Source organism: Sardina pilchardus, chromosome 6 (genome assembly GCF_963854185.1).
Source record: "Sardina pilchardus chromosome 6, fSarPil1.1, whole genome shotgun sequence".
NCBI classification, from domain to species: Eukaryota; Metazoa; Chordata; class Actinopteri; order Clupeiformes; family Clupeidae; genus Sardina; species Sardina pilchardus.
This window is the reverse complement of record NC_084999.1, coordinates 36,405,258-36,431,635: the sequence shown is the minus strand read 5'-3', so window position 1 is coordinate 36,431,635 and position 26,378 is coordinate 36,405,258. Positions and strand designations below refer to the sequence as shown.

At 44.0% G+C, this 26,378-nt stretch overlaps 1 protein-coding gene across 2 annotated transcripts in view; it reads right to left on the bottom strand.

The window, feature by feature from the left end:
• Window positions 1–20,661: 20,661 nt before the first annotated feature.
• The window catches only part of LOC134082226 (uncharacterized), a 63,447-nt gene continuing 57,730 nt past the window's right edge, over window positions 20,662–26,378 (bottom strand). For both annotated transcript variants that reach the window (XM_062537877.1, XM_062537879.1), the window contains exon 5: window positions 20,662–22,672. In XM_062537877.1, coding sequence (XP_062393861.1) covers window positions 20,896–22,672 — 1,777 coding nt within the window. In that variant the 3' untranslated portion in view covers window positions 20,662–20,895. The remainder of the gene's footprint in view (window positions 22,673–26,378) is intronic.

Genomic DNA, 26,378 nt, shown 5'->3' with positions numbered 1-26,378 from the left:
CTGTGTCACGTCATATTGATAGCCCAGGGAAACAGGATGTTAAGAATTACTAATTAAATGTTCCTACATACTCTGATTGACTTTGTAAACTACTGTAGAAATGACAGAAATACTTTAATTACATTTATTTCCTAGGAATTGTTAGGGGTGCCAATAACTGTGGAACAGGTGATTTTATGAAGAATAATTGTTTCTTAATGTGGGATTTTTTTCCTTCTAAATAAATGCACTTGTATTAAAGGTTGGATTTAACGCTTTTTTTTTCATTGTGGTCCTATATTATTTGGAAAAAAAATGAATTTATTAGAAGCTAAAGAACACATCTTAACCAGGGGTGCCAATAATTGTGGAGGGCGCTGTAACTACACGCACGCTGGCGAATTCGAACATTCTGAAACGCGCATATGCGATGAAACATTGCGCATTCTTCCACGAGTTGCAGTCAGCCTAGTAGGCAGGGACAGATAGATGGGGTGGGGGTGGGGAGGCAGTTAATTGTCCTCAATGCCATGTCTGTAGCCTAGCCTAGACGAGTGTATGGGGGAGAGGGGATGATCGGTTTCAAATAGGCTGCAATGGATAGTGTTATGTATAGACCCCGAAGCCATTTGCTTTGAGAACGGCTGGCTGATGAAGTTGTTGGCTGGCTAGCTGGCTCAGCCAAAACCTTAATGCAGCCGCCACAGTTTTCATGACTGATAATGGCTTTAGTTGCCACTTCATGTCTACAGATGTGTATATTGTATTAGATATCAACACACAATGTTATTGTATTGTTTTGGACAACGTTTTGCACGTTTCACTTCAATGTAGACTGCATGCGTTCATTGCGTTGTGAACGCGCAGCAATCTCTGGAAAGGAAACGGTGGAAGTCGCAGCAGTAGCCTAATAGCCTATCACGTTCAATGCTGTAAATCCATCTGTTCCAGAATATTTGGTTCATATCATCATCAATCTTTGGTTTTGGTGTTTGTGCAACCGGGCCCTGACGATTTAACAAAAGTCTGAGTAACGTAGGAATTAGGAAAGTATGTAGGCCTAAGGTGAGATCAAAATCAGGCTAGAAGTAGTTCTACTTTGTTTTCTTCTTTTCCCCATGTCATTTTCATTGGTCGTCAACTCACTGTGAGTCCTGTGTATCGTAGCAACGAGCACAATACTGATGTGGTGTGTCCAGTGGGAAAATCTCATGCAGGCCTAGAAGTTTCTAAGCTATCGTTTTTTCGCGTGTCACTATGATATAATTATTTTTAGATGCAAAAAGTCTAACTGGCTTAGTCAAAGTTTGTCAGATGGCGGCAGAAAATGATTGGCTGGCAAAATTATTTTTCGTTAATGGTAGGCCTAAACATATTGTGATTCATCCGTTTATTTCAGATAGGTTGTTATTAAAAACGCCTCCAGCGTTGCAGTCAGGGGTGTTAACGCTGCGCCAAAAATAATTGTTCATCGACGTTGAAAAACGGTCAGTAAATTCAAACGAAGATTCTGTATTTCGCTCCTGCCAAGATGTGAACACGGGTCTCCGGCGTTTCTGACAGGAGTGTTAACGCTGCGCCACTTGACATTATACACAGTCGTCGTTAGGATAGGTGTTTGACTTGACGTAACTCAGTCAGTCCAGCAAATATGTAAGAAAATGCTTATACATTAGTCTGAGCTTTAAAAGATAGCCTACAAATAGAAGATAAGATATACAACTATGAATGTACGTAGGCATACGCGCCCTATGTACATAAATAGGCTACGACGAAAATATGTTTTACACATAAGCCTGTCGCAACGTTTTCAAAACAAACTCGCATTTTACCACTGTAAATCGCCTCCATAGACTATGCCATGTAAATGAAAAATAGTTATTAAAATAAAGCACATATATAATACATATTGCACATATATAAACGATATGTTTTATGGTAAAATATTATTCTCATGCCCGACTGACAGGAAATCCTTGTGACATCTGCTGTGAGAAAAGAGAATAGCAGCCTGGACAAAAATGGCCGAACGCGAGACAACATAGTGTTGTCACATAAGTGAGCGCAAAATAGCTGTAAACTAGCTTGTACCGGTGTGCTTTTGATCAAGTAAAAATTCTGGGTGACAAAACACGCGTATTTAGGAAAAGTCGTGAACGTAGGGTCCTGGAATTTAATCGAGTGAAAAGATTTTTTTTTTTTTGTAATCGCTGCGGTCAAATGACCGCAGCCCGGCAGTTCTAGGTATATCTAGGTCAAACCCACACGGCGCTTCTAGGAATACGCGTCAGCGGTCAAATGACCGGCGCTTGGCGCTTCTAGTGTTAAATAGCGCACATTACAGTACTTTAATTTTAAACCAGCTCTTCTCTTACCAGTAGCTTATCGCGATACTTTAATAATCAGATGTTATGCTCATTTTTGTAGGCTACACCTCACTGGCAAGCACGCATGCAAATGCTGGTTTTGCACATCTACAATATAGTCTATTAATTGGCCAGGCTATATAATAGGCTTAGGACTATATTTTGCCTTCGTGCAACTTTAGTTGTGCTCAATCTTAATTATTGACAGTAAGGATAGGTCATATTACCAAATGGCGAACCTCGAAAATTATTTATAGAGCCGTGTCCATTACGCACTACAGTTATTAAGGCTGTTGTTTTATTTTAGTGTTTATTGTCCACTACCCATGGCAAACATAGTTGAAACGTTCGCTCTAAACTTATGCATTTTCAATCGGCTTTCACAATCAGCTACAGCTGTGCTGATGGTCACCATGAAAATGTGTAATGTCTACAGAACTGCTTTCACTTCCCCGAGTCGCGCGCGCAACATGCCCAACAATATATCGATATTTAGCAAACACATGTATTTCCAGATCTCACAAATGATGAGGTCCAGATCTCAGTGGCCTCATAGCTGCCTAGAGCCATGCCTAGTAAGCCTAATGATAGCCTAATAGTTATGATATTAATAGCCTATTAATGACCTCATGTCGGAATGGCACGTTGTTTGAAAAAAAAAAGTGAAATACTGCCACTGCGACCATGAAAACAGAAAATGTCGGAGTGGTGGGACCTTTTTCCATAAAGAGACATGCCTCCACTTGGACGTCAATGTCGGAGTGGGGATATGTCGGAATTAACAGTTGATACCAAGTGAAAACACGTTTATTTTCATATTTCATTACAGTGAGAAGGCCAAAACATGCACTCGTGGGAACTTTTTTCAAAATCCACTTTGGGCTTGTAAGATGTTGTAAAGTAGTAACTTTCTGTCACAATGCAGTACATGCACTTCAACACACAACTTCATGAACACCATATCAGAGTGAATGATGCGACAGAACCGCGTGCGCTAGAGCCATGACATGCAGTTGTGTTCTGTTCTCAGAGCATATGCTTTCTCTGGCAGAATCGGTTACTGAGCAGCGAAGTTGCCGATGCAATGCGTGCTTCTCAAGTCTGATAATTTGCAGCAAGATCGAATGGTATTATGGAAAGAAAAAAAAACTAAAAGTTTCCAAAATCAGGAAATACTTCTTAATTTAATGTCATCAAGGCATTTAGCCTACAATTGGTATGAGCATGCAATGTGCGTCCTTTCGCAACTTATATAGGCCTAGTGGCTCGTTGGAAAGCCCCACGTCTGCTCTTCCCCACGTCGTGCAAAAAAGGTTTCGGAGCAATGACGCACTCAATCGGGCTCTATGGGTTTTGGTTTTTGTTTTGGTCCATTGATGAAGACGTTAATAAAGAGTTTCTTAATAATATTCTATGCCTGCATTTCATGCTTGGGAGAGCTTCAAGGCATTCATGTGAGGAACGGCTGAAACAGAATTTAGGAAAGTCCTAGGCTAATTACTGTATGTTCAATGTTGAGTCAAATAGCCACATTTTTGGATGAATGCTGACACTGAACAAAAAAAAGGTGGACTAAATGCATGTTTCCCAAATTCTGAGCCATTATAGGCTATATATAATTAGGCAATATATATTATTGTTTTACATGCATATGAGATACCAATTTTGCGTAGCTCAATGACGCTACGACTAAAGGCTGGCTTACATTGCACGATTTTGGTCTGTTTTAACAGTCGCCGACTACTTTTCCAAAATTGCCAGTTGTACTAGAATCTCGGCGCGCTCCCGTCATCTAAATCGTTTAGTGTAAGGTGCCAATCTTAGCGGTTTTAAGTCCGTCGGAGTCAGTCTTTTTCTAGTTTTGCCGTTACGACAATATCAAACATGTTTGATATTATCGTAAGTCTTTTCAGTCGTGGCTCATGCAAATAGTGACGTGAACATTAAAAACCAATAGTGACCTCGGTCGACGAACACGAAAACGGAAGGGGCAAAATAGGCTACAGCTGTAGCCTATGATTATTTGTTATTTCATTTCTTATAATTTATTAGTCGGCTATTCTACGTGACAGAACAACTCTATATCTGTTAGTGATGTCACACTATCAAACAATGCTGCAGAAACGCGAAAAAAATTACTTTGATATGAGTAGCCTATCATGTGAGTTCCTGTTGATGATGACGTACAGCCTAGTGCACGATGGAAATAATTTGAAGGAATCTAGCAGCAGTCTTGTAAATAGTGACCACAGTCTTTGCAAAATCCTAATCTGAGACTGGCCTGTGACTAGTCTGTGACTAAAAACTCAATGAATTGTCTTTAGATGTGAGAGGGTCTGAGACTGTAGTCTTTCAAAAATCTTTTCCAAATCTTTGCAAAGTCTGGCAATGTAAGGTAGGCTTAAGTTAGACTACTTTTTACAATAAGCGGGTCGGGAAGCGGGTCGGGTCCTGTATTTCAATAATTATTTTTTGCGGTCCGAATTGCGGTCGGGTTAGTTGTAAACGGCGGGGCGGGGCGGGTCGTTCAGACACGTACCCGCGCATCACTGGTGCACTTCAACACACAACTTCATGAACACCATATCAGAGTGAATGATGCGACAGAACCGCGTGCGCTAGAGCCACCAGTGAGCGGCCAGTAGCTCAGGTCGGCCCCTTGTATTGTATGCGCTTGGTTTCAAGCTTCTAAGACCTTCCAATGTCAAGCTATGAAGGAAAAGTGAAAACACGTTTACTTTTCATATTTCATTACAGTTGGCTGAGAAGGCCAAAACATGCACTCGTGGGAACTTTTTTCAAAATCCATTTTGGGCTTGCAAGATGTTGTAAAGTAACTTTCTGTCACAATGCAGTATATGCACTTCAACACACAACTTCATGAACACCACATCAGAGTGAATGATGCGACTGAACCGCGTGCGCTGGAGCCACCAGTGAGCGGCCAGTAGCTCAGGTAGGCCCCTTGTATTGTATGCACTTGGTTTCAAGCTTCTAAGACCTTCCAATGCCAAGCTATGAAGGAAAAGTGAAAGGGTTACATGCTGCCACTCAGACATGCCACCACTACGACATACTTCCATTTAGACATGCCTCTATTTCGACATGCTGCTATTTAGACATGCTGCTAATCCGCCACATTATAGTACCCCCATTCCGACAGTCTACAAATCCTATTTTTTCCCCAAGTAAATTTAATGCCAACAACACCTTGAGATAAACGTTGTAGTCTAATGCTAAAACGTATAGACGTAGTTGATTTCTTAGCCTCAATTATATCTTCCTGAGTTATGGCCCCATAACTATATCAGTTAGTTAGTTAGAGGTCTTTCACAGATTGTAGAAGAATGTTTCCCGAAACGAAGCCCATCACAATAATGCAGCACACTGATATGGAGCACTTCCTCACCTTGAGTGTCTGAAAGCTGCTGTAGGCTACTCTCGCAGTCCATATCTTTAGCCTTCTTTCATTATTTTCGAAAAAGTGGGTAGGCTATTGTGGGTGAATACAGTAGCCTAGGCTACGATAAATACGTTTTGGCCTTAGTCTTATACGGCTGTCGATTCTTAAACATAGCCTACATCACTTAAACCCAGAGTTGTCCTGGGTTAAACATAGGTTAAACCTAGAGTTGTCCTGGGTTAAACCAGCCCCATCTGCAGTATGGAGTTATCCTGGGTTAAACTGAGTAAACCAGCCCCAACTGTCCTGGGTTATACTGGGTAAACCCAGCCCCATCTGCAGTGCAGAGTTATGCTGGGTTAAACTGGGTAAACCCAGCCCCATCTGCAGTACAGAGTTGTCCTGGGTTAAACTGGGTAAACCAGCCCCAACTGCAGTATGGAGTTGTCCTGGGTTAAACTGGGTAAACCAGCCCCAACTGTCCTGGGTTAAACTGGGTAAAACCAGCCCCATCTGCAGTAAAGAGTTGTCCTGGGTTAAACTGGGTAAATCAATACTGAGTTGTCCTGGGTTAAACTGGGTAAACCAGCACCATCTGCAGTATGGAGTTGTCCTGGGTTACACTGGGTAAACCAGCCCCAACTGTCCTGGGTTAAACTGGGTAAAACCAGCCCCATCTGCAGTAAAGAGTTGTCCTGGGTTAAACTGGGTAAATCAATACTGAGTTGTCCTGGGTTAAACTGGGTAAACCAGCCCTATCTGCAGTACAGAGTTATCCTGGGTTAAACCAGGGTTGAACCCAGAGTTGTCCTGGGTTAAACCAGGGTTGCACCCAGAGTTGTCCTGGGTTAAACTGGGTAAACCAGCCCCATCTGCAGTATGGAGTTGTCCTGGGCTAAACTGGGTAAACCCAGCCCCATCTGCAGTGCAGAGTTGTCCTGGGTTAAACCTGGGTTAAACCTAGAGTTGTCCTAGGTTAAACCTGGGTTAAACCCAGAGTTGTCCTGGTTTAAACTGGGTAAACCAGCCCCATCTGCAGTATAGAGTTGTTCTGGGTTAAACTGGGTGAACCAGCCCTATCTGCAGTACAGAGTTGTCCTGGGTTAAACTGGGTAAATCAATATGGAGTTGTCCTGGGTTAAACCTGGGTTAAACCCAGAGTTGTCCTGGGTTAAACCTGGGTTAAAATCAGAGTTGTCCTGGGTTAAACTGAGTAAACCAGCCCCAACTGTCCTGGGTTAAACTATGTAAACCCAGCCCCATCTGCAGTACAGAGTTGTCCTGGGTTAAACTGGGTAAAACAATATTGAGTTGTCCTGGGTTAAACCTGGGTTAAACCCAGAGTTGTCCTGGGTTAAACTGGGTAAACCAGCCCTATCTGCAGTATGGAGTTGTCCTGGGTTAAACTGGGTAAACCAGCCCCAACTGTCCTGGGTTAAACTGGGTAAATCAATACAGAGTTGTCCTGGGTTAAACTGCGTAAACCAGCCCTATCTGCATTACAGAGTTGTCCTGGGTTAAACTGGGTAAACCAGCCCTATCTGCAGTACAGAGTTGTCCTGGGTTAAACCTGGGTTAAACCCTGAGTTGTCCTGGGTTAAAATCAGATTTGTCCTGGGTTAAACCTGGGTTAAACCCAGAGTTGTCCTTGGTTAAACTGGGTAAACCAGCCCTATCTGCAGTATGGAGTTGTCCTGGGTTAAACTGGGTAAACCAGCCCCAACTGTCCTGGGTTAAACTAGGTAAACCCTGCCCCATCTGCAGTGCAGAGTTGTCCTGGATTAAAATGGGTAAACCCAGCCCCATCTGCAGTACAGAGTTGTCCTGGGTTAAACTGGGTAAACAAGCCCCATCTGTCCTGGGTTAAACAGGGTAAATCAGCCCCATCTGCAGTGCAGAGTTGTCCTGGGTTAAACTGGCTAAACCAGCCCCATCTGCAGTAGAGAGTTGTCCTGGGTTAAACTGGGTAAACCAGCCCTATCTGCAGTACAGAGTTGTCCTGGGTTAAACTGGGTAAACCAGCCACATCTGCAGTACGAAACTGGGTAAACCGGACCCATCTGTCCTGGGTTAAACTGGGTAAACCAGCCCCATCTGTCCTGGGTTAAACTGGGTAAACCAGCTGACAGCTGACCAGGGGTTAAATAGCGCACATTACTTTAATTTTAAACCAGCTCTTCTCTTACCAGTAGCTTATCGCGATACTTTAATAATCAGATGTTATGCTCATTTTTGTAGGCTACACCTCACTGGCAAGCACGCATGCAAATGCTGGTTTTGCACATCTACAATATAGTCTATTAATTGGCCAGGCTATATAATAGGCTTAGGACTATATTTTGCCTTCGTGCAACTTTAGTTGTGCTCAATCTTAATTATTGACAGTAAGGATAGGTCATATTACCAAATGGCGAACCTCGAAAATTATTTATAGAGCCGTGTCCATTACGCACTACAGTTATTAAGGCTGTTGTTTTATTTTAGTGTTTATTGTCCACTACCCATGGCAAACATAGTTGAAGCGTTCGCTCTAAACTTATGCATTTTCAATCGGCTTTCACAATCAGCTACAGCTGTGCTGATGGTCACCATGAAAATGTGTAATGTCTACAGAACTGCTTTCACTTCCCCGAGTCGCGCGCGCAACATGCCCAACAATATATCGATATTTAGCAAACACATGTATTTCCAGATCTCACAAATGATGAGGTCCAGATCTCAGTGGCCTCATAGCTGCCTAGAGCCATGCCTAGTAAGCCTAATGATAGCCTAATAGTTATGATATTAATAGCCTATTAATGACCTCATGTCGGAATGGCACGTTGTTTGAAAAAAAAAAGTGAAATACTGCCACTGCGACCATGAAAACAGAAAATGTCGGAGTGGTGGGACCTTTTTCCATAAAGAGACATGCCTCCACTTGGACGTCAATGTCGGAGTGGGGATATGTCGGAATTAACAGTTGATACCAAGTGAAAACACGTTTATTTTCATATTTCATTACAGTGAGAAGGCCAAAACATGCACTCGTGGGAACTTTTTTCAAAATCCACTTTGGGCTTGTAAGATGTTGTAAAGTAGTAACTTTCTGTCACAATGCAGTACATGCACTTCAACACACAACTTCATGAACACCATATCAGAGTGAATGATGCGACAGAACCGCGTGCGCTAGAGCCACCAGTGAGCGGCCAGTAGCTCAGGTCGTCCCCTTGTATTGTATGCGCTTGGTTTCAAGCTTCTAAGACCTTCCAATGTCAAGCTATGAAGGAAAAGTGAAAACACGTTTATTTTTCATATGTCATTACAGTTGGCTGAGAAGGCCAAAACATGCACTGGTGGGAACTTTTTTCAAAATCCACTTTGGGCTTGTAAGATGTTGTAAAGTAACTTTCTGTCACAATGCAGTACGTGCACTTCAACACACAACTTCATGAACACCATATCAGAGTGAATGATGCGACAGAACCGCGTGCGCTGGAGCCACCAGTGAGCGGCCAGTAGCTCAGGTCGGCCCCTTGTATTGTATGCGCTTGGTTTCAAGCTTCTAAGACCTTCCAATGTCAAGCTATGAAGGAAAAGTGAAAACACGTTTACTTTTCATATTTCATTACAGTTGGCTGAGAAGGCCAAAACATGCACTCGTGGGAACTTTTTTCAAAATCCATTTTGGGCTTGCAAGATGTTGTAAAGTAACTTTCTGTCACAATGCAGTATGCACTTCAACACCCAACTTCATGAACACCACATCAGAGTGAATGATGCGACTGAACCGCGTGCGCTGGAGCCACCAGTGAGCGGCCAGTAGCTCAGGTCGGCCCCTTGTATTGTATGCATTTGGTTTCAAGCTTCTAAGACCTTCCAATGTCAAGCTATGAAGGAAAAGTGAAAGGGTTACATGCTGCCACTCAGACATGCCACCACTACGACATACTTCCATTTAGACATGCCTCTATTTAGACATGCTGCTAATCCGCCACATTTAGTACCCCCATTCCGACAGTCTACAAATCCTATTTTTTCCCCAAGTAAATTTAATGCCAACAACACCTTGAGATAAACGTTGTAGTCTAATGCTAAAACGTATAGACGTAGTTGATTTCTTAGCCTCAATTATATCTTCCTGAGTTATGGCCCCATAACTATATCAGTTAGTTAGTTAGAGGTCTTTCACAGATTGTTGAAGAATGTTTCCTGAAACGAAGCCCATCACAATAATGCAGCACACTGATATGGAGCACTTCCTCACCTTGAGTGTCTGAAAGCTGCTGTAGGCTACTCTCGCAGTCCATATCTTTAGCCTTCTTTCATTATTTTCGAAAAAGTGGATAGGCTATTGTGGGTGAATACAGTAGCCTAGGCTACGATAAATACGTTTTGGCCTTAGTCTTATACGGCTGTCGATTCTTAAACATAGCCTACATCACTTAAACCCAGAGTTGTCCTGGGTTAAACATGGGTTAAACCTAGAGTTGTCCTGGGTTAAACTGGGTAAACCAGCCCCATCTGCAGTATGGAGTTATCCTGGGTTAAACTGAGTAAACCAGCCCCAACTGTCCTGGGTTATACTGGGTAAACCCAGCCCCATCTGCAGTGCAGAGTTATGCTGGGTTAAACTGGGTAAACCCAGCCCCATCTGCAGTACAGAGTTGTCCTGGGTTAAACTGGGTAAACCAGCCCCACCTGCAGTATGGAGTTGTCCTGTGTTAAACTGGGTAAACCAGCCCCAACTGTCCTGGGTTAAACTGGGTAAAACCAGCCCCATCTGCAGTAAAGAGTTGTCCTGGGTTAAACTGGGTAAATCAATACTGAGTTGTCCTGGGTTAAACTGGGTAAACCAGCCCTATCTGCAGTACAGAGTTGTCCTGGGCATAGGCGTAGCCACGGGTGGGCCCGGATGGGCCTGGGCCCGTCCACCTGTCAATCAGGCCCACCCAACTCTGTGCGTAACAAACGCAGAAACTTTCGTTTTACTAACTCAAAACTATATCGCTGACTGGTGTGGCATTTTCAGACGTGAATGAACAAGAGGAACATTGTGGCAATATTCTGATGTGATAGTTACCACTACCTGGCGCCCAACACCTACCCACGATTATAATAAAAATAGGCTATATATTTTGCTCTACGTCAGATGTACTAAACGCTGCCATTCTCTCTCGTGCGCAAACCAAATGTGTGCGTTCCGAACAGCCCAGCTAGCCTAGGCTACGTTATTCTGGCTCATAAAGTTGAACAAATGCATGTAGTTATTTTACAGAAAGAGATAAATAGCTGGGAAGTTATGGTAGGCCAACATGGAGTGAATACACAGGGAGATTCTTTCGGTACTCGTAGCTGAGCAGGCGCCACACGCATCTGCCAGGGCTTCAGCGTCATATTATTTAAAAGTAGACAGACGAAGCCTAGCTATTTGAAGCTAAACAAACGAATATCTGTAGTCCTATGAGTGCAGTTCATTAACCTGCTAATCAAAGTAGACGCAGCAGGTCTCAATGTCCCTTTGTTACAACTGCGGCTGATCTCTCCGACAAGATCATATTTAGAATTGCCTAAATTGTCACTATACGGTCGACTCAAATAAAATCTCCGACCCCGGGAATCAATGCTGTAAAGGACGTGAGAGAGTGCAGCTGACTGACATAATAATCTCACAGGTAAATGGCACGATGTCCACAAACAGCCAAAGTTGCATTATGTCTAAATCAGTATCAGCAAACGTTTGGGAACTGGGTGCATAAGCGAATTAAATGAAAAAGGAAAACATATTTTATTTGAATATTGACGGCAATACCCAAGATATACTTAAAACATAGAATCCCGCACACTGTCCATTACGCATGCAAACTTGTATTCACAGTATTCACGACGTTTCGGTCATAAAGAAGGTCTATGACGGAAACGTCGTGAATACTGTGAATATGCATGCGTAATGGACAGTGTGCGGGATTCTCTCTTCTCTCTTTTAAGTAGGCTAACTGGTTAAAACCTATTCCAACGCACCTGTCCCCACAAAAGAGGTGTGCAAAAGCGCTTGTAAACTAATAGCCTACCTAAGACATAGCCTAGTACAGACCCAGAGAAGGCTTGGTAGACGTTTCGGATAGGTTGCAGCATCTTATAGCTGATTAATAGCAATCGCCTTCTCAGTTGTGCATTAAAAGCGGTAGCACGGAATAGGCCCATATAAACGATAATCGTTATAGGCTATAATGACAACTGTCCCTCAGCTATTGAAAACACCTTGCCAGTGCTGTGAGAAGTGGTAACGTTGCTTGCGATGTTATGTAGCCTAATGACGCATATGTTCATCATTTAACTTGGAATCCATTTCTAAAATAATTTGTCAAATTTGAATATTCATATTTTGGGTTCAGGCCCACCTGAATTTTTCTAGGCCCACCCATTTTATGATTTCTGCCTACGCCCATGGTCCTGGGTTAAACGGGGTAAACCAATACTGTGTTGTCCTGGGTTAAACTGGGTAAACCAGCCCTATCTGCAGCTCTGGCCTAGGGTGAGGCTTAGGGACTCCATAGCGCCACCTAGCACATTGTCTATTATTGTTGACACATACATACACGACAAATACCGATCTTACAAAAAAATTATTGGAATGGCACTTAATTCACTACGTGTTGCTTACAAATATATTGTTGTGCTGAAATCTATGTCTGGCATTGTTACCAACAACGTTTGCCTTGAGTGTCGACAACCTCCTGCCTCATCGTGCAGGAGTGTCTACCTTGCAGTGATTGCTAAATTTAAGCCTCAAAACGATTCATTATATAAACATACGATCCCAAAACTTTACATGACTGGTCGACCTTGCTAACGTTACTAACAACGTTTGCTTAAATGCTTTACTTATCTTGAGTATCGACAACCTCCTGCCTCATCGTGCAGGGATGTCTACTTGCACTGGTTGCTAAGTGTAGATAGATAGATACTTTATTGAGCCCCAAGGGGAAATTCAAGGTCCCAGCAGCTTAAGACACCACACACAACATACAATACAATACAAGGTGTAAACTTCATTGCTATTAATTATATAAATCTACGAATGCAAAAAACATTACTCGATTCTAAATTATGTATTTAATTACAATCTGACCATCATATTTACTCATGGCAATGGCGAATTCATTCTGCATGACTACTGCATATCTGATATCTGGCGATAACGTTAACGCTCGCTTTGGACTTTTTAAAATGTCCCGCCATTTCCCGGCGTATTTTAATGTCGCAAATTACATCGTGAAATAAAATGACAAAATGTCCGCTAATGTCCGTTACACTAACAATCTATATTCAAACCAAATAGCTTTTTCAACATGTCTACATATACATTACACTTGTGCATTTTACCTCATATTTTCACAATTTTTGTTTTAAATCTTCCCCTACGTCAATTTGGGGCAAAGGTTAAACCCTCCCCGACGCCATTTTGAAATATCCCTTCGGTATTGATAAATATGCTGTGCACGTCGATATACTTGTCGTGTTATTAAATAACTTGCGCGGAGTCCAGCTGTAAAAGCGTGAATGTTTAATTCAACAAGTGCGTCTCCTCACTGACCACACCGCAACTCTCCCTAACTCTAACGTTCCACCTCTGACGTCATCCTACTCTACTTAAAACAGTTACACCACATCTCCCCTTTCTAGAATCAATGGGTAGACTACCATTGATTCCGCAGGACCTTAGGGGATTATTTTGCCCCTGTGGCTGGAAGGTCTGCTCCTATATGAGTCATTCACACTCACAACAGACACACAGCACTTAACCTGGTTTCGGAACAAGAAATTACAAAATACAATACAAAACACCTTGTACTGTATGCTCACTCTAACCCTGAACCGTGAACATTTACATTCAGGCAATGCAACAACAATAAAATGGCTCAATCACAGTATCGAACACATATTTGTCTCTTTTTTTTTTGATTGTCTTGTAGCACCGCCACATATGTGTTTCACTTTCATAAGCCTGGGCAAATGATTAATAACCAGGAAAACGTATTTTCTAAATTGGTCGTTTCTGTATATGTACTTGTGGGTCATGCGCCTGCATTATCCTGCTGATAGGCTATGTTTGTTGTTTATTTCGTGTGTGAACCTATCAGTTGTCGGCCTGATCAGTCAGCTGATTGTCTAACGCGTCAGCTGACACACCTATCAGCTGATGCGGGAACTTTTAGAATGACTTTAAAAACACATGTACGAGGGGAGTACGGGAGAGAAAGAGCTCAGGGAGTCTAAGCGAGACCTGAGAAGAGAAGACACACACAGGAGCGAGAAATATTATCGGTGGAAGTATCTTAAAGCCACATCACGTCGTCGGACACAAAAAGCACTGAACGCGTTCGTTGCCAAAGCAGAAGCCGGTAAGACTGACCTGGTTTTGTTGGAGTTTGTGTCGCCGACACAGCATGATTTTTTCTTTCCTTGTGGATTACTTCCTTTTTGTTTGTGGATTATAAAACCTGGGACGTGGGGATTTTTGCCTGGTATCGTTGCCGTGGATCTGTGGAATAACTTTCGCGACTTTGTTGACTTGTGCCTGCTCGGTGGCGCTTGAGACTGTCGGGTGCGTTAGCGTTGCGCATACAAAGGCGCCGCTTCACTTTATGGTTTATGGAGGACTGGGGTGTATTTATGCTTGTGTATTTAAATCATTGTCATTGGATATCATCACGAGTGTGGGCAAATATATGTTTGAACCGCGCATTGTAGTGTCTTAGTAGTTTTGTTTGCCGTGTTTTCTGATGACCTAACTAATTCAAGAGAATCAAATTAATACCCATTTTTATTTTTAGCAATCACAAAAGTCTGATTGTTACAGTCTCTAGGTCTCTGTAAAGTCTGTGATAAGCAAAATTACAAGTTGAATCGGGTCGGTCTTACCACAGCTCTCCCAGACCTGGTTGTAACTGTAGGAGTAGATGGTGGCTCTGGAACATTCTGCTGCGGTGATGCTGCTGCAGGTCGTTCTGGAACACCTACTAGATTCTGCTCAGCTGCACCACTGTTGCTTTGGTCTGGGGGAGGCTGCATGGCGATGAGATGACGACGGTTTCGCCTGATGATCCCGTGAGGTCCCTCCACCAGATATGAGCGAGGTGTGGTGTGACTTCCGATGACAGCTCCAGCCGCTTTTTGGTCTGTGACCCACACGTCCTGTCCAGGAGTGAGGCTGTTGAGGTTCCGTGCACGGTGTCGCAGATTGTAGCGTTGTGCATCTTTCCTCTTCCTCTCCTCCTCCTTCAGAAGTACCGCGTCTCCATCCGGAAGAGCAGGCTCTAACAGTGCAGGCAGAATAGGCACAGTGGTGCGAAGTCTCCTCCCCATGAGAAGTTGAGCCGGGCTGTATCCATTTTGCAGTGGGGTAGACCTGTATGCAAGCAGGGCAAGATATGGATCCTCCGACTTTTTCAGGAGACCCTTCACGGTCTGTACTGCCCGCTCAGCTTCAGCATTTCCCTGGGGGTATTTTGGACTGCTGGTCACATGACGAAACCCATAGGACTCAACAAAGTTGGCAAAGTCAGCTCCTGAGAACTGTGGCCCGTTATCAGTGACCAGTGTCTCACAGATCCCGTGACGTGCAAAAATTGACTTGAAGTGCGTGATCACATCCTTAGACGTTGTATGGCTTAACAGTGTGATCTCCACGTACCTTGATGCGTAGTCCACCACTAGCAGGTAGGTTTTGCTCTCTAGGATGAACAAATCTGCTCCACACTTTTGCCATGGTCGGCCTGGATACGGTGTTGGCGTCAGCGGCTCCCTGTGGTTCTGTCTCTCCTGGCAGCATGCCCGGCAGTTCAGAACCACCTCGTTCAGCTGCTGGCTCAGCCCTGGCCACCATACTGACTGTTGAGCCCTCTCTCTACACTTGACCACACCTTGATGACCTTCGTGCAGCTTGACAAGAACATCGTTTCTCATTGTTGAGGGGATAACGAGTCTTTGTCCTTTCAACAGTAGACCATGCTGAACTGTGAGAAGAGTACGTTCAGGCCAGTACAGCTTAAGTGCAGGTTCGTTAATGCCATGGGCTGGCCATCCTTCTGAACACAGCTGCATCACCCGTGCACACTGTCCCTCTGCAGCTCGTCTCGCAGTTCAGCTAGATAACTGGTGCTCGCAGGTAAGTTCTCCATTACCATGTCTACGTAGATATTAGTGTCTTCAAACAGCTCTTTCGCAGCCGGTGTCTCTGCTCTCTCGACTGGCGCCCGTGACAGTGCATCTGCCGTCCACAGACATTTCCCTGCTACATGAGATATGGAGTAGGAATAGCGCATCAGACGCATTCTGAAGCGCTGGATCCGAGGAGGTAGGGCATCCAGAGCTTGAGACCCCAGGAGACTCAAGAGAGGCTTGTGATCCGTCTCCAACTGGAAGTGTTTTCCAATCAGGAAGTTGCGAAACCTCTCGCAGGCCCAGGTCAGTCCCAATGCCTCCTTTTCCACTTGTGCATATCTCTGCTCGGTTGGAGTGAGAGACTGCGACATGTAGGCTATTGGCCTCCACTCTTCGTCCAACTTTTGTAGTAGCACTCCTCGAAGCCCGTATGATGATGCGTCTGCTGAAACCTTGCATTCTCTGTTAGGATCGTACATGGCTAACATAGGTGGCGATGTCAGTGCATTCTTCAGATCCTGAAAAGCTTTGGCCTGCTCAGTGTCCCACATCCAGCAGTTCTTTTTCGACAGGAGATCTCGCAGTGGTTTGTCCCTCTCCGCCAGCTGTGGGATAAACTTGCCCAGCTGGTTCACCATGCCGAGAAAGGATCTTACTTCGCTCACTGTCGTCGGTTCCTGCATCCTCTTTACAGCCTCTGTCTTGACTGGGTCTGGGCTGATGCCGCTGGCAGAGACCACATGGCCTAGAAAGCTCACCTCTGACCTTGACAGGTCACATTTCTCAATGTTCAGGGTGATGCCTGCCTTTTGGATCTTCTCCAGCACAGCATGCAGGCGATGGTCATGCTCCGCCTGTGTACGTCCCCACACCAGCACATCATCTATGTGGCACACCACACCCTCAAGCCCTTCTGTGACCTCTGTCACCATTCTGTTCTGGAAGTGCTGGAAGTGAGCGGATGCTATGCCGAAAGGAAGACGCTTGAAGAAAAAGTGTCCAAAGGGTGTGATGAAGGTTGTCAATTTCACTGAATCATCTGTTAGGGGAATTTGCCAAAACCCCATATTCGCATCCAGCTTACTGAAAATTCTGGCTCCAGCCAGCATTCCCAGTGTTTCCTCCACTGATGGCAGGATAAACTTCTCCCGACGTACTGACTCGTTCAGTTTGGTGAGATCAACACATATGCGTACAGCACCTGTTTTCTTTGGCACCACCACGATACCAGCACACCAGTCTGTCGACTCCTCAATTCTGCATATCACCCCGAGGTCTTCCATGCGGGACAGTTCCTGCTTGACTTTACCCATCAATGGCAATGGGATCCTCCTAGGTGTTTTGAGTGAGAACGGTTGAGCCCCTGGTTTCAGCTTTATGGCGTATGGCTGACACAATTCTCCAAGTCCGCTGCATATTCTTGGGTAGGTTTGCTTTCATGTCTCCACAGTGACACTGTCCAGTCTGGCAACCAGCCTCAGCCTACAGCTCACGGATCTTCCCAGCAAGGCAGTGTGTAGATTACGCACAACATACACGTCCTCCATCTCTGCTTTCTTAACTCTCCTCAGAAGCAGCCTGGCAACGCCCACAACATCCAGTGGACTCTTACCTGGTCCCAAGAGTGGCTTTGTTGCTTTTCGGAGTGTTGGTGGATTGTTCTTGAATATCTCCAGGAACACAGCGTGTGGCAAGACTGTGACGTCGGCACCTGTATCGATTTTGAACGTCACACTGCTGTCATGGATGCCTATGCTGACTGTCCATGGTTCACCATTTGCTGTGATGCTGCCAAGGAAGATTGCATCGTCCTCCTCTTCTTCAACTTCATGCACAGCTTTTGGTGCTCTGCACACGCGACTGTAGTGACCCATTTTGCCACATGCATGGCATTTACTTTCATTTGCAGGACAATCTCGTGCAGGATGAGATGGAGTACTGCCACATTTGTAACACTGCGCTTTCCCTATGCTATTCTGGGCATTGTGTGGCTTATTTACGTGCTGAGGTTTGTTTGTAGCCGGCTTGCTGGTCTTGAGCATTCTGACCCTATCTACAGACTTCGCATCACTTGCCTGTGTTTTGGTGTCACCCCTCAGTGAAACTTGCTGCTTTTTAACCTCCTCGCTTTGGCGTGCCATTCTAACAGCTTTGTCCAAGGTAAGGTCTGTGTCCAGCTGCATGCGTTCGGACAGCCGGTTATCTAACAGTCCAACAACGAGTCTGTCTCGGATAAGCTCATCATGTAGCACACCGTAGCTGCAATGTTCTGCTAGCGCATATAACGCAGTAACAAACGAGTCTACTAGCTCTCCTTCTCTCTGTTTGCGCATGTTAAACTTAGCACGCTCGTAAATTACGTTTTTCTTGACCACAAAGAAACTTTGAAAGCCATCACGTACCCCTTTGTAAGTGCCTTTCTGAATAGCCGTTAGAGTTAGCCCACGTAAGATGTCATCCGCTTCGTCCCCCATGCAGTATATCAACGTACTGACTTGGTTCTCTTCAGAGCTTGCATTTAGGTTACTTGCCAGGCGAAATCTTTCGAATCTCCGGATCCATTTATCCCACTCTTGCGGCTTTGAAAAGTCGAAGGATTCCGGTGGCTGGATATTAAACGTAGCGCATGGTCCCGTTTTTAGCTGCCGACCTCTGCTGCTATCCTCTTCTCCGTCGCTCATCCTGACCTTCTCTTTCTTTAGTTCGCAAGTTGAAAATGGTCCTTTTCCGTGGCTTCTCCCTCACGCTAACTACAGGACTTCTGACACCATGTTGTGTTATTAAATAACTTGCGCGGAGTCCAACTGTAAAAGCGTGAATGTTCAATTCAACAAGTGCGTCTCCTCACTGACCACACCGCAACTCTCCCTAACTCTAACTAACGTTCCACCTCTGACGTCATCCTACTCTACTTAAAACAGTTACACCATAATACTTACTCGGTTTGTGGAGTTTGTGATGGAAGTTGATCCGTAGACTCGGTCAGAGATCAAAGAGGACGAGACAAGGTTGTCAAAGGTAATTATAGTTTTTATTGACCTAGAAATAATTAATTGCATTTTATCGTAAAAAGGTTAACTGTACGGACTACCGTTACTGACGTATGAACGTTTCCCTATGGCAAGGAGCACTGTGCGAACTACTGTTACTGACAATGTGACTGATTTCGCCGTGGAAGGTCACATAAGTCAAAGCCTCGAAATGCTGTCATGGCATAATGCAACTGTGCGAATCCGTGATACATCTTCAGTGCTATGGCAATTGTACCGTCTTCTTTTAAAAGAATTGGCATACTTTGATTTAAAAAAAAAAAAATTCAAAAAAATATCAACCCTGTATCTTAAATCACTCTGAAATGTCCTTTTGGCATTACACACTAAAATCAAATGCTTACACCAAAGCCTCAATACCTAAACTTCTTGTATTATACTTTACACACAGTGTAACCATAGCTTAAACACATTCTCTGTTTTGCACATTGTTTGCAATTCTGCAAAACACGGTCGAAGAGGGGTGGCGGGCCGTAGTTTGGTGACCCCTGGAGTCATGAATAGTTGGTGAATGGCCATCATGTCCCAACAAGGCTGAGACATCAGCAAGGAGGTGGCAGAGTCATGTTTTGGGAATCATGGGGAAAGAGCTGGTAGGCCCCTTTAGGGTCCCTGATGGTGTGAAAATGAGAGTAGATTTCTGACTGACCACTTTCTTCTGTGGTAACAAAAGAACAACTGTGCCTTCCAGAGCAAAATCATCTTTATGCATGACAAATGTACCATATCATGCGGCAAAGAATACCTCTGGGTCATTGGCTGCTATGGGCAGGAAAAAGAGAGAACTCATGGTGAGGCCCCCATCTTCCCCTGACCTCAACCCTATTGAGAACCTTTGGAGCATCATCAAGCAAAACACGGTGGGAGGCAGCTCACATCCAAGCAGCAGCTCTGGGAGGCTATTCTGACATTCTGGCAGCTCTGGGAGGCTAAGACATTAAAGCATAAACTTTCCAAGAACTCACAAGTTCAATGGACGCATGAATTGTGAAAGTGATATTAATGAAGGGGTCCTATGATAACATGGAATTTGTCCTGTTAAAATGTTTTTGATTGAAATGACTTGAAATGACATTTGAAACTCATTTATATCACCTCCTAATGTTGCAAATTCAATAAATTACCATTTTTAGTTCTTTACAACCTAAAAAATGTCTTGAAACTCTGTTGTGCATAATAATTTGGAAGAGTGCATTTTTATTTTTATTATTTTTTATACTGTGAGGTTTGTTCAATAAAATCTGAATTATTCTCTTAAATTGACGACTTGAAAATTAGACTGACTGGCTTTTGCATCAACTATTTAGGAAAATCTGAGAAAAATGTGATTTGCATAATAGTCTGGGACGCAGTGTACACACACTCTAATCATGTTTTGTCATCATTAATTTCACCACTCAACCTTACAGCAGACAAAGTTTCATTTATTTTCATTTAGAAAGAAGAAAGGGGGAAAAACAGTTTGATCAACTGATGAGAACATCAGTAAGCTGCTGAATTTGTGAACTGTTTGGTGGAAAATAATGGAAACCCAATAGCAGACCTCAATACCTACCATATATTTTCAGAGTCAGACTAAAGTCCCCACTAACTTTAACTTTTAAAATGCTATGCCCACCATTACTATATAAAATCTAAAGCAAAAAGTAGTGACAGCGCAACTGACATATTAAGTTTCAACACTTGCGAAAAAATGAAACTCATGACTTCTGAATTAAATGTATTTCTTTATCATCTTAAAATCTAAAATACATTTTGTTGAGCTTCTGCCGGTTAGAGTAAATTACTTCACATACACTATCCCAGCACCATCTTATATCCATGTGAAGTTGAATATGTCTCATACATACAGCTTGGCAACATTTTCAGAATGAAAACAAGTCTTTCACATAGTCCTGAAAGGCCCTCTGGAGTTAAAGACCATGGGCAGGCTTCGGGATGCTAAGACTCACATATGGTCTAATGAAGTTTCTCTGTCCATGATCAGGATAATATCAGACACATGTGATTCAGCCACGTTACAAAATGTTGAAGTTCCTGCTTCGGTCACGTCTTCAGTCTTGACCTGATCCTCGGATTTTATGCAACACAGTAATATACGCCAATAATCTCTAGTGGTATTCCTGTCTATAGGTGGCAGCTGACCCACAGGATGTGCTGTTCTTGAAGCTGATAATGTTTCTTCAGAACACTGAGTACCAGCATCAAGTTCTAGATTAGCTTTACTCCCAGGTGCACTGTCTACTAAAGTTTCTGAATAATTTGTTGTCTCCATGATCACAATAATATCAGAATTGTGTGATTTAGAGGTGTTGTGCAATGTTGAAGTTTCTGCTTTTGTCAAATTTGTAATGTCTTCAGCTCTGACCTGTCCATCTGCTTGAACGCAACACAGTAACTTGCGCAAATAATCTGTTGTTGCATTTACATCTATAGATGGCAGGCGTCGGGAATGCTGTGATGTTCTTGAGGCTGGTGTTGTTTGTTCAGGATGTTGGTTGGTTTTACTGAGATCAAGTTCTAAGTCTGCTTTTCTCCTAGGTGTCCTCTGTTCCGAGGTAGAACCTCCTTTTGACCTACTCCAAGAAACCTCTGGAACAGTTTTAATTTGGTTTTCCTTTGGCTTTATATGTGAGAGTGGCACTCCATCATTTGATGATTTTAAGTGGAAATCTTCACCCTCCATACTTGTTTCCTCCTCATCATCTTCCTCCACCTCCTCCTCACCTGTCCCACAAGAGCTCTCCGTATCATATGCTAGAGTGCCCTCACTAGACTCGGAGTCACTGACCTTTTTATTGATCTTCTTACTCCATAGGAAGTCGTTCACCTTGCTCTGGACATTGTGGTATATGTTCTGAGCTGTGCCAGTGGTGTCATCCCTGTCCTCTGCAGACCTCAAGGATCCAATTGAGTGTGGCAAATTGGTCAGACTTCTCACTATTGTCCCCACAATGTCAGTGGCCACAGAAGGGACATGACCCAAAGGTGCCTCCCCAGACATGGACTGTCTGAGGACCTTACTGACCTTCTGCTGAGCCGCAATCTGGAACTGCGGACTCAAGATATTCTGGTCAGCAGCGCTTGAAGCCCAGACAGAGGCTGGCACCCACACGTCCTTTGGCACCCACCGAAAGGCCACAGACTTCCCAACAGATGACAGCTCTTTGAGCTGGATCATGACATTGTCCACAAAATGGCTGGTCAAGAGGGACAACTCTTCTTCTCTTTCTCTGGCGGCCCTGAGGCGTTCCGCCTCCAGCTCAGCAGACTTGTAAACATCACAAATTTGACTAATCACTTCATTTGTGCACGCTGTAGTGACCTCTTCCTCCTTGAATGAGATCATATCCTCCTCCACAGCATTGTTAGTTGCTGCTGCAGCCTCAGGTTGTTCACCACTGCTCTCCATGGTGTCCTCATCAGATGACACTGTGAGGCCTATGGAGCAGAGTCCAGGTTCAGAGTCCAGCTGAGCATCTTCTCCTGACGAGCAGCTGGCTTTGGTTATTCGTGCAAAAAAATCAGAAGAGTCAAGTCTCGCCGTGAGTACATTCAAAGTCTCCTCTTCCAGTTGGAGGAAAAGCGCACTCCAACCTTCAGTGATGGCAGAGGATGAATCTTTCCCTGAAACACTGTTATCCAAGGCTGCTGACAAGGCTAGTTTGACCTCCTGCATAATTGCTGTGGTGACAGCATTCCCCTGAGGTGATTCCAGTGGGGACCTGAACAATTCAAATGAAAAAAATCTGCAGAAATCAATCGAAACAGAATGGAAGATATTGTACTCTTTAATGTAATGTATTGACCTTAAAATCATAAAATCATTATAATGCTCCGCCTCCACCTCCGTCATATTAGTCAGGCAGCCATGGGGTCAGACCTGGTTTTGTCGGTTAAAGTTTTTTTTTTTTTTTTCAGAATCTAGTAGACTAGGGGTACCTCTTTAAGATTTAGCAGGGCCTGGTGATATCCCTTGGGCAATCATTGTCCTTTCTTGTCCAATGTGTTGAATATAAGGCGGAGCTACTACAGGTGAATAGGGTAGAGGTTTGCACTGCAAATTTCAAAAGCTCTTTGCGGGAGCGGGCGGGATGATAGAGGTGCACTCGCGGGTGCGGGATGGCGGCGGGATACCTTGCACAACCGCAAATTAAATATTAGTGTTAAAGTAGGCCTACAATATAGTGTAACGGCAGTGTGTTATTGATGTGTGCATTGTTTGTGTGTTCCGAGTGTGTGTGTGTGTGTGTGTGTGTGTGTGTGTGTGTGTGTGTGTGTCGGTCCATCAGGCTGGGAGAGTAGCCTAGCGTGGGGCGGGGACAACGGAATTTATACTTTTAAGTTTTCGTGCTCTAGTTTCGTTTTTATGCTTGTGGAAGAGCAGCAATTTTACGGCGTGGTCTGTACCCATCAGTGTTGGTCAAGTTACTTGGGAAAAGTAATTAGTTACTGATTACTGATTACTTATCCAAAAAGTGATCCCGTTACTTTACTAATTACTTTTTCCCAAAAGTAATTAGTTACTTTACTAATTACTTTACTTGGTTACTTTTCAAAAACACACTAGCTCGGCTACACAACCTCAATATGCTATAAAGCAATACACCTTTCAGCCTTATTCTATTCTTTCTGCATATTCCATCCTATAAAATAGAATCAAATGTAGTGTTGTGCATTTAAACAAGTTCTGTGAATTATGAACTGCATGCAACACATTTGTAAATAAAGATCTTGAACGTGAATTCCTTCAGATTATGTTAAATGAACAACGAGTGTCACTGCTGAGTTCCAATTAAACGTTATGCAGTTAATCTGCTCGGATTGCCTGCATGTCACGCTCCAATTTTTCATCGATGCTGCGGATGTAACCGAACACATGCTGCATTGTTGCAACAACATTCGAAATGGGAGCGCTGTCGGTGGTAAAACAAAAACAGTAGCCTAAGCCCTGTGACAGCGGCCGCATATTCTGCGCCACCCCTCACTCAAACACACAGAGAATCTGGAATGTATAATTAACCGAAGAGTCGGACCTCCGTTTGGCAAACCTCATAGGCTACTGCAGGGTTGTCTGAAAGCGAATAGCCTAGAGCATACATGGGCAACATACGGCCCGCGGGCCACATCCGGCCCGCGGGCTTTCCCTGACCGGCCCGCGTAAGGTCCGTGAAAAAACATCAGTCAAGCGCCTAGCATAGAGATAATGCACGCAAATCACCATCGCTGCTTTTATTTTGAAAGTGACTGCTATTTTTACACCCATACGTCTGTGCGTGCATGGATGCATACGACGTACACACCCTCACAGATGTGCTGGTGAATAAAGTTTTGCGTCGATAAATGCAATTGCTTTTACATCGGTGCAATAACCCTCCGAGTTGTGTCTCCGGTGTCTGCGTCGCCGACCACCGCAACAGTCAGGATGCTGCGGCTGATTGGTGGCGATAGGAAGTGTTGATTTCAAAACGGTACTGAGAGATAGACAGTTTACAATCGGATAACAACGTCATTGTAACCAAAATATGTTTGAGTTTATCTGCAAAGCTTATGTCAGCGAATTAGTAGCCTAGTATATAGCCTAGGCTACTACCCACAGGTTGCTTGAAGCAGCCGGCTGAACACACAGGGCGAGTTTGACCAATCAGTCGTTTGTATAAAGTTAAAGCAAACACATGGCCTTCTCAAAATTCGTTTGTGAATGTTGATTAACTAGCCTACTATTTTCTGCTCCACATTTTCATAGTCTAATTCTGTAGAGTTCATTTAAATTATGGTCTTTGAAATATTGCTTGAAATAATGGTGGCACAGGGGGGGCGCTGTTGCGCATGAGTGATGTAGGTTGTCTTCTCGTAGGCTCTGAGAGGCAAGTTTCATAATTTCGATGTAAAACAGATAATTTCGATTTTAACCCTCAGACATCGACATAATTTTAGTTATAAAGTACTTGAGCTTGTAGTGGCCAATTTAGAGAGCGAAATATGAAGCCGCCGACTTCCAAATCATCGTCCAACAAAACGGTTCGTGGTGCTAGCGCTAGCTCACTGGAGGAAACTGACTGCACCGACGGTGGTCAGCTAACAGCTAGTATGCTAACTAAGGCGCTGAACTCTCTAAAAGTTGATATTTGCACCAAAATAGAACTGGCCGTTGGTGAGGTGCAGGCTGACATAGCTGCTGTCAGAGAGGAACTGACTTCCTCTGTTACCACCTTGCAAAAAACTGTTGAGGAGCAAGAGGGCCGTCTGAAAGATCTGGAGACGTCAGCAACCACTACCAGCGACTCTATGTCTGCCCTCGAGAACACGGTAACTATGCTCCAAAGCCAAGTTAAGGATCTACAATTTAAGTGCGAAGATCTGGAGAGTAGGTCCCGGAGGAATAATATTAGGCTGGTGGGCATTGCAGAGGACCAAGAAGGGGTGTCACCCACTGAATTTGTCTCTCGTGTGCTGCAGGATGTGCTTAAATTGAGCGAGAAACCCTTACTCGACAGGGCTCACAGAACTTTGCAAGCCAAACCAAAGCACGGCCAACCTCCGAGACCTTTTGTCATCAGAGTACACTACTTTCAGGCCCGCGAACTCATTCTGCGCCAGGCACGTCAACTGGAGTCTCTCTCCTTCAACGGCCGACCAATTTACGTCTTCCCTGACCTGACCGCAGCTGAGGCCAAGAGGAGGGCTGCTTTCGGGGACGTGAGGAAACGGCTGCGTGATGTCAAGGGGGCTCGTTTTGGATTTCGTCTGCCAGCGAAGTTTCGTGTCACTCTACCTGGGGAAAAGGAGCAAGTATTCAGCGACCCTAAGCTGGCGATGAACTATGTGGTCTCAAAGCTTCCCGTTGCTGACCTACGTGAAGAGCCGGAGGAGGCGGCTGCTGACGATTGAACTTGTATTTGGACGGTAACAAATTTATCTCTGAATTGATTGAGCGCTGGCGTTGGTTTTTGCTGTTAAGCTCAGTTGAATTTTCGGTCACTTTGTTGGCTATACTTGATAACATTTCTCAATTCCAAGTCTTACTTAAAGGAAAATGAGGGTTCTTATAGTTTTTTAAAAATATATATACAGTATATATATTATATATCTGTTTAATTTGCCAGATATTTGCCTCAGTTTGTTTGTTTTTTTTGCTGGTAGGCTATTCTAGGCTCCTGGTATAACTGATCAACCTAATGTTTATCTTTGTTATGGGGATGATTACACCGAGTTCGGGGAGGTGTACAAGTGGGGTGGGGCTATGTGTTTTTTATGTTATGTCTGTCTGGGCTTATGTTACACTGCAATGCTGTTTCTCACCTAACTGTACCACTGTTACACTTTCTTTATGTTTAAAATATGGCTAATAGCTCAGTTAGAGTTGTAGCAAGTAGGCCTATTACTTTTGTTAGCTGGAATGTGAGAGGCTTGGGAAAGCCCACAAAACTC